The sequence below is a fragment of the Pleurodeles waltl genome, chromosome 11 (genome assembly GCF_031143425.1).
Source record: "Pleurodeles waltl isolate 20211129_DDA chromosome 11, aPleWal1.hap1.20221129, whole genome shotgun sequence".
NCBI classification, from domain to species: Eukaryota; Metazoa; Chordata; class Amphibia; order Caudata; family Salamandridae; genus Pleurodeles; species Pleurodeles waltl.
Window position 1 is genome coordinate 1,012,268,614 of NC_090450.1, and position 13,581 is coordinate 1,012,282,194.

The following is a 13,581-nucleotide window of genomic DNA, read 5'->3' on the forward strand; positions in this document are numbered from 1 at the left end:
CACCGCTTCCTCCCTGCACCCACCGCTCCTCTCTGCACTCACTGACTCCTCTATGCACCCACCGCTTCTTTCTTTCTGCACCCACCACTTCTTTAGCTTCTTACTCTCTGCACCCACCGCTTCCTCTCTGCACCCACCGCTTCTTTCTCTCTGCACCCACCGCTTCCTCTCTGCAGCCACCACTTCTTCCTTTCTGCTCCCGCCGCTTCCTCTCTGCTCCCGCCGCTTCCTCTCTGCTCCCGCCGCTTCCTCTCTGCTCCCGCCGCTTCCTCTCTGCCCCCGCCGCTTCCTCTCTGCCCCCGCCGCTTCCTCTCTGCCCCCGCCGCTTCCTCTCTGCCCCCGCCGCTTCCTCTCTGCCCCCGCCGCTTCCTCTCTGCCCCCGCCGCTTCCTCTCTGCCCCCGCCGCTTCCTCTCTGCCCCCACCGCTTCCTCTCTGCACCCACCGCGTCCTCTCTGCACCCACCGCGTCCTCTCTGCACCCACCGCGTCCTCTCTGCACCCACCGCGTCCTCTCTGCACCCACCGCGTCCTCTCTGCACCCACCGCGTCCTCTCTGCTCCCACCGCGTCCTCTCTGCACCCACCGCGTCCTCTCTGCACCCACCGCGTCCTCTCTGCACCCACCGCGTCCTCTCTGCACCCACCGCGTCCTCTCTGCACCCACCGCTTCCTCTCTGCACCCACGCTTCCTCTCTACACCCACCGCTTCTTTCTTTCTGCAGCCACCGCTTCCTCTCTGCACCCACCCCTTCCTCTCTGCACCCACCCCTTCCTCTCTGCACCCACTGCTTCTTCCTCTCTGCACCCACTGCTTCTTCCTCTCTGCACCCACTGCTTCTTCCTCTCTGCACCCACTGCTTCTTCCTCTCTGCACCCACTGCTTCTTCCCCTCTGCACCCACCGCTTCCTCCCCTCTGCACCCACCGCTTCCTCCCCTCTGCACCCACCGCTTCCTCCCCTCTGCACCCACCGCTTCTTCCTCTCTGCACCCACCGCTTTTTCCTCTCTGCACCCTCTGCTTTTTCCTCTCTGCACCCTCCGCTTTTTCCTCTCTGCACCCTCCGCTTTTTCCTCTCTGCACCCTCCGCTTTTTCCTCTCTGCACCCACCGCTTCCTGTCACGGCTTCCTCTCTGCACCCACTGCTTCCTCTTTGCACCCACTGCTTCCTCTCTGCACCCACTGCTTCCTGTCACTGCTTCCTCTCTGCACCCACTGCTTCCTCTCTGCACCCACTGCTTCCTCTTTGCACCCACTGCTTCCTCTCTGCACCCACCGCTTCCTCTCTGCACCCACCGCTTCCTCCCCTCTGCACCCACCGCTTCTTCCTCTCTGCACCCACCGCTTCTTCCTCTCTGCACCCACCGCTTTTTCCTCTCTGCACCCTCCGCTTTTTCCTCTCTGCACCCTCCGCTTTTTCCTCTCTGCACCCTCCGCTTTTTCCTCTCTGCACCCTCCGCTTTTTCCTCTCTGTACCCTCCGCTTTTTCCTCTCTGTACCCTCCGCTTCTTCCTCTCTGTACCCTCCGCTTTTTCCTCTCTACACCCACCGCTTCCTTTCTGCTCCCACCGCTTCTTCCTTTCTGCACCCACAGCTTCTTCCTCTCTGCACCCACCGCTTCTTCCTCTCTGCAGCCACCACTTCATCCTCTCTGCACCCACCGCTAATTCCCACCGCTACTTCCTCTCTGCACTCACCGCTTCTTCCTCTCTGCACTCACCGCTTCTTCCTCTCTGCACTCACCGCTTCTTCCTCTCTGCACTCACCGCTTCTTCCTCTCTGCACTCACCGCTTCCTCCCTGCACCCACTGCTTCCTGTCACGGCTTCCTCTCTGCTCCCACCGCTTCTTCCTCTCTGCTCCCACCGCTTCTTCCTCTCTGCACCCACCGCTTCCTGTCACTACTTCCTCTCTGCACTCACCGCTTCCTGTCACTGCTTCCTCTCTGCACCCACCGCTTCCTGTCACGGCTTCCTCTCTGCACCCACTGCTTCCTCTTTGCACCCACTGCTTCCTCTCTGCACCCACTGCTTCCTGTCACTGCTTCCTCTCTGCACCCACCGCTTCCTCTCTGCACCCACCGCTTCCTCTTTGCACCCACCGCTTCCTCTTTGCACCCACCGCTTCCTCTCTGCACCCACCGCTTCCTCTCTGCACCCACCGCTTCCTCCCTGCACCCACTGCTTCCTGTCACGGCTTCCTCTCTGCACCCACTGCTTCCTCTCTGCACCCACTGCTTCCTCTCTGCACCCACCGCTTCCTCTCTGCACCCACCGCTTCCTCTCTGCACCCACCGCTTCCTCTCTGCACCCACCTCTTCCTCTTTCCACCCACTGCTTCCTCTTTGCACCCACCTCTTCCTCTTTGCACCCACCTCTTCCTCTCTGCACCCACTGCTTCCTCTCTGCACCCACTGCTTCCTCTCTGCACCCTCTGCTTATTTCTGTCTCCACCCACTGCTTCCTTTCTCCACCCACCTCTCCTTGTCGGGTCTGCCATGTTGGTGTGGGATTTTCTTGTCACACTGATTTCATAAAAGTTTTTAACTTGTTCATTTTTTGGATGAGAAATTTAAATATATTCTGTGACCTATTTACCAAAAAAGCCGGAAATGTAGACCCATAGATGTACTCCTTGAATGGATGCAAACTTGCTACTTCTTCAAATTCACAAACATCGGTGGTATAAAGATGCACTAATCTCAAGTTTCCACTGGTAATCAAGCACCCAAGAGGGTGGGACTAAAGCTTGCAGATGTTCTAATCACTGGCTATCCCTCTGGCTAGTTTTGCAAACTTTTGTTTTACGCTTACTGTGCCACTGTAGACAGCGGGCCTGGTTTAGGTTCTAGGATGTGGCGTAAAGGCAGACAGGGTGACGGAGGACTTTACTGCTTTTACACTGCTAGAAAAATAATGAGATGTCCGCCAGCCCCACAGCCATGTCTATACGTTGGCAGGATCCGCCGTCATGGCAGTTACGGTCTGTGTAGGAAAAGTTGGACGGACGACTATGTCAAACATTGCAGAGAAACACCTGTCTTCCAAACTCTAAATCAGTAGAGAGGTGCAAATCTCTACTGACCCTTCTCCTCATGGGAAAACTCAATCTTGACTCTTGGTCACCACACACATTCACCCTGCGGCCAACTGCTTTTTCTGTCTGAAAATGTGAGATTCACACTCCTCGAACTTCATTGAATAATACTCTTCTGCCCAAGATAGTGCCTGGGTACGATTGTAAGCATCATTCCCAGCTACAGAGAGCATCCCAAGATGGAGCTCGCTACTGCTGCGAGCGTCCTTCTCTGCCACGGAGAGCGCCAGGGGATAGCGCATGTCCACTGTTGCGAGCATCACTCCCAGCTACAGAGAGCATCTGAAGATGGAGCTCGGGTACTGTTGCGAGCATCCTTCCCTGCCACGGAGAGCGCCAGGGGATAGCGCTTGTCCACTGTTGCGAGCATCACTCCCAGCTACAGAGAGCATCTGAAGATGGAGCTCGGGTACTGTTGCGAGCATCCTTCCCTGCCACGGAGAGCGCCAGGGGATAGCGCATGTCCACTTTTGCGAGCATCACTCCCAGCTACAGAGAGCATCCGAAGATGGAGCTCGCTACTGCTGCGAGCATCCTTCCCTGCCACGGAGAGCACCAGGGGATAGCGCATGTCCACTGTTGCGAGCGTCACTCCCAGCTACAGAGAGCATCTGAAGATGGAACTCGGGTACTGTTGCGAGCATCCTTCCCTGCCACGGAGAGCGCCAGGGGATAGCGCTTGTCCACTGTTGCGAGCGTCACTCCCAGCTACAGAGAGCATCCGAAGATGGAGCTCGCTACTGCTGCGAGCGTCCTTCTCTGCCACGGAGAGCGCCAGGGGATAGCGCATGCCCACTGTTGCGAGCATCACTCCCAGCTACAGAGAGCATCCGAAGATGGAGCTCGCTACTGGTGCGAGCATCCTTCCCTGCCATGGAGAGCGCCAGGGGATAGCGCTTGTCCACTGTTGCGAGCATCACTCCCAGCTACAGAGAGCATCCGAAGAGGGAGCTCGCTACCTTTGCGAGCATCCTTCCCTGCCACGGAGAGTGCCAGGGGATAGCGCTTGTCCACTGTTGCGAGCATCACTCTCAACTACAGAGAGCATCCGAAGATGAAGCTTGGGTACTGTGGCGAGCATGCTTCTCTGCCACGGAGAGCGCCAGGGGATAGCGCATGTCCACTGTTGCGAGCATCACTCCCAGCTACAGAGAGCATCCGAAGAGGGAGCTCGCTACCTTTGCGAGCATCCTTCCCTGCCACGGAGAGTGCCAGGGGATAGCGCTTGTCCACTGTTGCGAGCATCACTCTCAACTACAGAGAGCATCCGAAGATGAAGCTTGGGTACTGTGGCGAGCATGCTTCTCTGCCACGGAGAGCGCCAGGGGATAGCGCATGTCCACTGTTGCGAGCATCACTCCCAGCTACAGAGAGCATCCGAAGAGGGAGCTTGCTACCTTTGCGAGCATCCTTCCCTGCCACGGAGAGTGCCAGGGGATAGCGCTTGTCCACTGTTGTGAGCATCACTCTCAACTACAGAGAGCATCTGAACATGAAGCTTGGGTACTGTGGCGAGCATGCTTCCCTGCCACGGAGAGCGCCAGTGGATAGCGCTTGTCCACTGCTGCGAGCATCACTCCCAGCTACAGAGAGCATCTGAAGATGGAGTTCGCTACTGCTGCGAGCGTCCTTCTCTGCCATGGAGAGCGCCAGGGGATAGCGCATGTCCACTGTTGCGAGCATCACTCCCAGCTACAGAGAGCATCCGAAGAGGGAGCTTGCTACCTTTGCGAGCATCCTTCCCTGCCACGGAGAGCGCCAGGGGATAGCGCTTGTCCACTGTTGCGAGCATCACTCTCAACTACAGAGAGCATCCGAAGATGAAGCTTGGGTACTGTGGCGAGCATGCTTCTCTGCTACGGAGAGCGCCAGTGGATAGCGCTTGTCCACTGCTGCGAGCATCACTCCCAGCTACAGAGAGCATCTGAAGATGGAGCTCGGGTACTGTGGCGAGCATGCTTCTCTGCTACGGAGAGCGCCAGGGGATAGCGCATGTCCACTGTTGCGAGCATCACTCCCTGCCACAGAGTGTCCAAAGATGGCACTGGGGTAACGATGTGGCATCTTTCCAAGTTGCCGAGAGCACCCCAGGAAAGCGCTTGGGCACTGTTGCGGACATCATTCATTTGCAGAGTTCGCGTTGCGTAGTCCGCAGCTGCCATTCAAACCCAAGCAGATGCCTCACTCCCTGTGAACACTTCAATATCGTATTATTTCAGCCGCTGAGCGCGAGTCCCTGCAGGCTTTTTATCAGGTTAGCTTGAATGGTAATGAATGATCTGCTTGCATCAGTATCAGCTGCCCTCTAATCTATTGCTTCTTAGAGCCATTCCTCCCGAAGCTAGAAGAGGCGTTTCTGGGTGTCCTCCTGCAGAAGTATGCGAGTGCTAAATGTAAAGTATATTTTTATATTTGGGCCATTAATTCAGTCTGAAAGTTCTGTATCTTTTTCACTTATAAATACTTGCATTTTGCTGGAGAGAGAGAGAACACTACTTTCCGGGAAGCCTCAGAGTGAGCCTGCTCCTGGGTGATGTGTTGTTTGATTTCATTGGTTAAACTGCAGAACGTGTTTATTTTCAACATCTCCTTTGTTTACCCTACCAGTATAGTTAGAAGTTACTCCAGTAGTTATTCGTGATTGCCAGTTTTTGGAGCATTGCCTATTAACTGCATGCTTTACATATATCCCGACACAGATGCCTTGAAACTGAAGCCAGCAGATGCTAACATTGCTGTAAAAGACAATCCAAGTCCCTATTTATTAAAAGCCCCATGAACGGACAACATAAAGACCTTTCCCCCACTTCCAAACCGGGAAGGCGGTTTGCATTTACCTGGCTAAAGATAAGCGATTAATCCCTGTTGAGGAGATGATTGTATTCGAGGGGGATAGGAGGACATTCTCCTGACTAACATCCTAAAACGTCCAACCTATCGCCTGCCTTTGGAGAAGATCTCCAATACGTCGCACAACATGTCCCACGGGGCCTGCAGCAGTACCACACCTGTCCTGCCCACCACACCTGTCCATCACACCTGCCCATCACACCTGCCCACCACACCTGTCCATCACACCTGTCCTGCCCACCACACCTGTCCACCACACCTGTCCACCACACCTGTCCACCACACCTGTCCACCACACCTGTCCTTCCCACCACACCTGTCCACCACACCTGTCCTGCCCACCACACCTGTCCTGTCCACCACACCTGTCTTGCCCACCACACCGGTCCATCACACCTGCCCACCACACCTGTCCATCACACCTGTCCTGCCCACCACACCTGTCCTGTCCACCACACCTGTCCTGCCCACCACACCTGTCCATCACACCTGCCCACCACACCTGTCCATCACACCTGTCCTGCCCACCACACCTGTCCTTCCCACCACACCTGTCCACCACACCTGTCCACCACACCTGTCCACCACACCTGTCCTGCCCACCACACCTGTCCTGCCCACCACACCTGTCCTGTCCACCACACCTGTCCACCACACCTGTCCACCACACCTGCCCACCACACCTGCCCACCACACCTGCCCACCACACCTTTCCTGCCCACCACACCTGTCCTGCCCACCACACCTGCCCTGTCCACCACACCTGTCCTGCCCACCTGCCCATCACACCTGCCCATCACACCTGCCCATCACACCTGCCCATCACACCTGTCCACCACACCTGTCCACCACACCTGTCCTTCCCACCACACCTGTCCTTCCCACCACACCTGTCCTGTCCACCACACCTGTCCTGCCCACCACACCTGTCCACCACACCTGTCCTGCCCACCACACCTGTCCACCACACCTGACCTGCCCACCACACCTGTCCATCACACCTGTCCTTCCCAACACAGCTGCCCACCACACCTGTCCTGCCCATCACACCTGTCCACCACACCTGTCCTGCCCACCACACCTGCCCATCAGGCATCCTTCTCAGCCATTAGCAGGTTTTATTGAAGAGATGAGGTGTCCACCATTCAGACACCCTTACCTTGAACCCGTGAGGTCCTCCCAGCCACCCTCGCTCCCTGGACTAGTCCACCTTCACTTCCATCTTGGAGAGCCTTGCACCTCCTGGTACCATGATGTCCTGCTAGGGGTCAGTCGCGGGTCCATGCCCTGCTACTTACCTTTAACGTTCAGTCACCTGAATGTCGATGCGTTGTGCCCTCATCAGAACACAAGTGGCTTCCTGAGCTTTGAAGTCTTACATGGAGAACCTGTTCTCTGCCCTCGGGGCCCGAGACGTTTGCAAGCAAATAGTATTTAGAATTTTGTTGGTAATTCAGAGCTCCCCCGGCTCCAGAACCGTTGTGGTATCGCAGGGGGTGAACTCTTGGGCAGCTGCTGTACGCTGGATATACAAAGAACTTTACATGCTTTACCTGGCACGGCTTGATCACAGGTGCACCGAGCACCTGATTTCTGCATATTTACTCTTTATACAAGACAATTAAGAGATTCTTTCTTTGGGAAACCTGAGGGTCTGGATGTGTGCTTGCATTCAGTGATTTTTGACTAATCTGCGCTTTAGAAATGCATTGAAAATACCACCACAGTGAAAAATAGTTTTTTTTTTTGTAGTTTCCTTAGTGTAGGCCACGCCTTCAGTCTCACCAAACACAGAAGCCACGCGTAAAGCGGTGGCAGGAGACCCCTCCGAGCTAGCTTTGAGGTCACCCATGTGCATCAATCCTGGTGGGAGTTCACGCCCCCCCCCCCCCCACCCCCCTCCCCATAGGGGCACTGCACCAAAGAGGCCAATCCTCTCCCACCCTTTTTGATGTAACTCTGGTTGTGTGTGGCGTCTCAGCAGACCTCAGTGGTGAGCCAAGGACCCTGAGGGAAACCTGTGATAAAATAGTCCCTCCAAGGCCATTTCCCCGCAGCTAACTTGCACGAGCAGGATCACTGAAATCATTTGGCATCTTTGCACTGTTCTACCACAAAATAAATTGTGATTCTAAACGCACAGCGTGGCCACACTCAGGCGAAGAGAACAGCGCTTGATGTGACTGACAGGCACCGAGACACATTCCCTTCACAGGTCACAAAACTGAGCATTGGAATAATTTGTGAAGTGGCCGTACCCTCTCCTCCCCCAAAAGTTGTGACGCCCTAACATGCGGAACTGATTTGCTGATATTGCTTGAAGGCGGAGTTTATGATACCATTTAAAGTCTAACATTGGCAGAACCACTTAGCTGCAGCAAATACTTAAATACCTTAAACACATGATCTCTTAATGACATCTTAGTGCATCCTCTGTTATGAGACAAGCAGGGATGCGGGGTGTCTTTGGCTGACACAGATGCAGCAGTGTATGTGCTTGGCCTGCAGGGGGCTCAGAGTTCGAGTGTCGGCCTTTTATTCAGGCTCCTGAATTTAATTGTGTTGTTTTTCAACATAGATGTTCGAACTCCAAATTTTATCTGCAGCACTTGAAATGATTCAGCTATTCCTGCAAGACAAAAATACCATTTTCAAGTAATTACCATGTCAACCAGTAATGGAAAATTACTGCTTTTTAAATACTTCACATCCACGTGGATGGAGTTTCAAATGTAGACTGTGTTTTAAATGCTAGGAGAAGAGTAATTCTATTCAATCACTTTTAATATAATTTAATATAATTGCACCTTAACTTTCCCTAATTAAAGCCGTTGGAAGCAGAGCCTGTGCGTGCACAGTCTGCACCGCTTGCAAGAAAGTATTTCTGATGGATCGCTTCCCCTGCCTCCGCTAATAATACGCTGAAGTGCGCTGCTGGCCATGGCGGCTGGATGCGGGCCATGTGCTATTGTTCGTGACATGGAGCAACTCTCAGAGCACATTTACTAATGGATGGCTAACCTTCCATCTTCAGGGGCACTTTCTTAATGTTTAATCTGGGAACATCTTGGGAGCCTTCCTATGAGACAACCTTGGAAGGAAGGTCTGACCTACACAAAGTTATTCTCTGTGGCGAATGGAAGGCGGGCTGCTCCTAAATGCCTTCAACGTGTATCACCTGCAGGATGTATTTTTTTTAGTTCAATTAATTTGTTAATTGTGTTAACTCTGTAGATTTTAAATAGAATCCGCTGTCTGCTATGTAGAGCACATCGGTGCACGCTCGTTGAGGTAGCTGTATGGGAACCGCAAGCAAGGCCTAACCATCAAAGTCTAGGTCCGGCTAGAGTCTAACGTGTGCAACTGGTGAGGCCTTCCACATAGGACCGAAAGTAAGTCTCCGGCGAAGAGGTTCATTACTGTAGCCTAGTAGTAAAGACTCTAACTCCCCAGTACTGTATCCAGTTGATCCGCACCTGATTCTGAAACCAGACCTTTCTTTTGTGTTTTCTCTTCAGGGAACATCAACCGCTGCTTTTTGAACAAATACTTCTTCCTGCTGGCGGGAATCCAGGCGGCGACGCTGATACTGTTTCTCATTGTTTCCGTACGATTCGAGCGCCAGAAGTCCAGGACAGGCCGACACTCAGCGAATGGAAGGACCTGACACCAAGAGCCGCTTGAGAGACCAGAGCGCATCTATGCAACAACGATTGATGGTGCACTGATGGAATACGGACTAGCTGCGTGTCAGCGGCACAGTGACTTTCAGCGCGTCAGTGACATGAAGTCTGGCTGTGGATTCATGAATCAGCAGAAGATTTTAAAATATTTTCTTAGCTTCCACCCAGGGATTTTAGCAAATACTGCGCCTGTGATCCGAGCTACCTTCCTTTATACTGATTTGTTACTGGCTAATCGCCCGACTTGTGTAAAAGGTCAAGGCAATTTTGCACTATTTACTCATGAAAAAGTTCATTCACTGGCCATTATATTTGCCTCCACCCGGAAGTATTATGCTTTCATTCTGTTTATGGTGTGAAATTGCTTCAGCATTCAGAATTTTCGTATCCACTATTTGAGAACATGGCATGACAGGTTATTTCCCTTAGTTTGAAACCACACGGTGGTTTGATTCATATGTACAGTATTTTAATATTCCATAGAATTCAAGACAATTATACTCCTGTTTTGTTAGTGTGTGATGATATAGAACCTGTTCCGGGTAAGAATCAGTCTTCCATTCCCACTCCTGAGTGATCGGCTTGTGCTTTTCTGTCTGCCTAACACTTGTATTACTGGAACATATAGAGCGGAGTTACATTAGGAGGTGTGGCCCAGGTGGTACATTAGGCTAGGGAAAGCCTGTCCACAGCGGCAGAGAGTGAGTCCACACCTTCAACACACCACATGGATATTCTTATAAGCACCATTTTAAATCTGATCTCCGTTAAACTTTGCGTGCACACGGAGCATTGGAGGAGAATTCTTTATTAGCCTATTTTGGAATTCTCTTTTCCGGGCTTGTCGTATATTGTGTAGTGTAATGCAGAGGTCTCCATCTTTCTCACCAGATCCACACAGCATTTATGGTTCGAGTCCAGCCCTGATGCAGCTGTTCGCATACCAGTCCTTGTTACAATTGGTTGCATCGGTCATGGTTTGAAAACCTGGGATCTTTGTCGTTACTATGTTCGAAGACTATGGTCTTTCACCATTTGAGTGCATATATGTTTTCACATATAAATTTACACTGTTACCGATGTATGGTGTCTCTTGCTTTTCTATTAAAATGAGTTGAATTATGTTTTTCTGCTACTGAAAAGGAGGCACCGAGTGGAATCCCTAGGACTAGACCTTTAAGCGGGGTTCTGCCCACCCCTCATATCGTTCGGTAGCGGTCGGATAATACAAGCAGAGAAGGTGGGACCTACCCTTTCTGCCCGAGTTGGACCTTCACCCAGTAGAATGTGCAATACTTGTCAATAAGCCTTCCCATTGGTTCAGTCCCGGGGCGGGAAGGATGTTCTCGGATAAACCCGTTCACAATTTTCCTTATCATGGGTTTTGGGGTGTTTTGATGTTTTTTTTTCCTAGGCGAGTCTGCGAGACTTTGCCCCTTACTGTGACACATTGCCTAAGATTATGTTTAAAAACTGAAGAACTGTATTGTAAACTAATTCATCTCAGAAGTCGATTTTTAAAACAGTTCTCTGACCTTACTTGTGCTGTTTTGTGTTTTTAACAATTTGTTTCTCCTGTTTCATTAAGCGGATAAAAAAATATGCTAATGTAGCAGGTACATATTTCTTCCTGAGTTACAGAAGTGCCTTCAGTTACAGGTTTGGCTGCAGAGGAAGAGTTCTGGATTTGTGAGTTTCAGAAGAAAGACGAGACTTTCATCTCTTAAGTTGTATTTATTCACCTAGAGCATTTAACCCTTTCCCTGTAAATGTATTTTCGAGCTTTCTGATGGAAAGAAAACTTATTTTGAAATAAAAATTGTCAAACTCTATTTTTTGCCCTTTATTTTCTGCGATTTATTTAAAATTTCGGGCTAGAGCCACAACGCCCTTTTCTTTCATTAGCTGTCGTTCTTCTGACTGGTTTGCAACTTGAGTTTTCAAACTCAAACCACTCACGAGAAAAGGCTTTGGGAACCAGACTGCTGTAATATTATTTCTATGGTATATTTCCTTCCCTTCGAGCCCTCTTGCAAGAAGCAGCACAGGGGATGCGCCTCCCTACATTTTGGAACACACCATCCGACCCCCTCCACAATGCGCCAGGCGTAAGGCAAAAGCACATTGAGGCACTGTTCCTTGCACTGTCCACAGCTCGATACCCATCTGCTTCAGCCCTGTTGGCACTGGGCGTGTAACTCCCCAAGAGGTGTGTGGCCCTGTTACCTTCGTCCTGGAGCAGCAAAAACTCTCCCCTACATTTCCGACAGTCGAGAAGCTCATGAGTTTGTCCTGCTGATCCTCCACACTCATTCACCTGTCGACTCTCTTCTGAGCAGTTCTTACAGTTCTTTTGTAATTTCTATTGCTGACAGATCCGATTTTTTTCGACCATTCAGCATTTGCATCAGGAATTGCCAGTTTCTCCTGTGTGTCCCCCCCGCCCCTCCCCAGCTCGCTCTGCAGGTTTTATCTCCGTACTGCCCCTGATATTCCGCCTAGGCTCCTTCAATGATGTTCTGAACACCACCTGAATCTGAGGAGACCTCCATTCCCTACATCCCCAAGTCCTGGTGCAGCTCTTGTCCAGCTCCGGTCATCCCCCGTGCAGCACCTGCACAGACAAGGAGCCCAAGTGTCTAGTGTTTCCCTGAGGTGGGCCAGTTGGAGCACTTCCTTGGACAGATCTGTGCTCCATCTTTGCCAAGAATTTGACCAATACACCTCCGCTCCCACGCTGTGCTCGGTAATCGTGAAAGTTCTGCTGAACTTGAGCAAAGAGGCTGCCAAACTGAATCGGCTGATGTCATTGACACAACCATTAAGCGTGTGAACTTCAGTCTCTTCATGCTACAGCAGACGTGGCCAAGAATTGTATTATCTTACATGTGGACTGGCTGTCCTTGTTACTGTATCCGGGATTCAGTCCTGTCCACTGGGTGGAAAGCTTTTCCTGTGCCATCACCATTGAGCCTAGACAACCAAGCAAGCATGAGTCCTCGACAGCTGGTACGCCCATCCAATGTAGACCATCTACAAGAGGTAGCGTGGCTCTTCCCTTTATGATAGTTCCACCAGTCCTGCCCCAAGAAAGGGGGCAGAGATGCTACTTCCACTTTTTTGTTTAAGGAAAAAAGAGTCGAACTACCACGTCCCACGCCTCTAAAATCTAAACCAGTTCTGTCCCGGGCAGAAGCTGCAAATAGTGACATTGACTGCACTACACACAGCTATCCCAAACAACCTTCTGGGTGTTCACCGTTGCGAGGAACACACAAAGTACCAGTGAATTAAACAAACAAGTGATGGGTGGGATGCTTGAATTCATCTCAGCGTCTCAGCCTGCATCCCAGTCCATCATATTTTTAACCATCATCCCACCTCAGAGTAGACTCATTAATATACAAATCAGACTTGATCCTGCTCCAATAGGAAGAGTCCAGCCTGAAGTGCCAGGTTCCTCTCTGAACCGGAACCCAACACAAGCAAACCAAGACTTGTTTCGCCGTCACTGGGGGTAGACTTATCAGTCAGCTGTAACTTGGTCCCAGTGGTACAGTGAGCATGGTACCAGAGTCTGGTCTTACCCTTCCTACTTAGAGTGTTGCACTGAAGTAATGAAAAAAGTGATGGGTGGAATTCTTGAATTAACCACTGATAATCACTCGGACCGCATCCCAGTCCATTGTGTTTTTGCCCACCATGCCACCTCGATTCTGACCCAGCCATATGCAAATACGCCTTGATCCTGCTCCAGTAAGAACAGTCCAGCCCAAACTGCCACGCCAGATGCTCTCTGAACTGAAACACAAGCAACTGAAGGCCAGTGTTGCCCTGAATGGGGCTAGTTAGTCGAGTGTGGCTTCCATCCATTGCCACAGTGAGCACAACACACACCTGGACATACCCATCACACCGGTTTTCGGTTGCTTATGTTCCAGTTCAGGGAGGATCTG

The 13,581-nt window shown here is 51.6% G+C and overlaps 1 protein-coding gene across 1 annotated transcript in view; it reads left to right on the forward strand.

Moving 5' to 3' along the window:
* The window catches only part of SLC15A4 (solute carrier family 15 member 4), a 235,254-nt gene extending 223,797 nt beyond the window's left edge, over window positions 1–11,457 (forward strand). The window contains exon 8 of the mRNA XM_069215370.1: window positions 9,461–11,457. Within this exon, the coding sequence (XP_069071471.1) occupies window positions 9,461–9,609 (149 nt within the window). The 3' untranslated portion in view covers window positions 9,610–11,457. The remainder of the gene's footprint in view (window positions 1–9,460) is intronic.
* The last annotated feature ends 2,124 nt before the right edge of the window (window positions 11,458–13,581 follow it).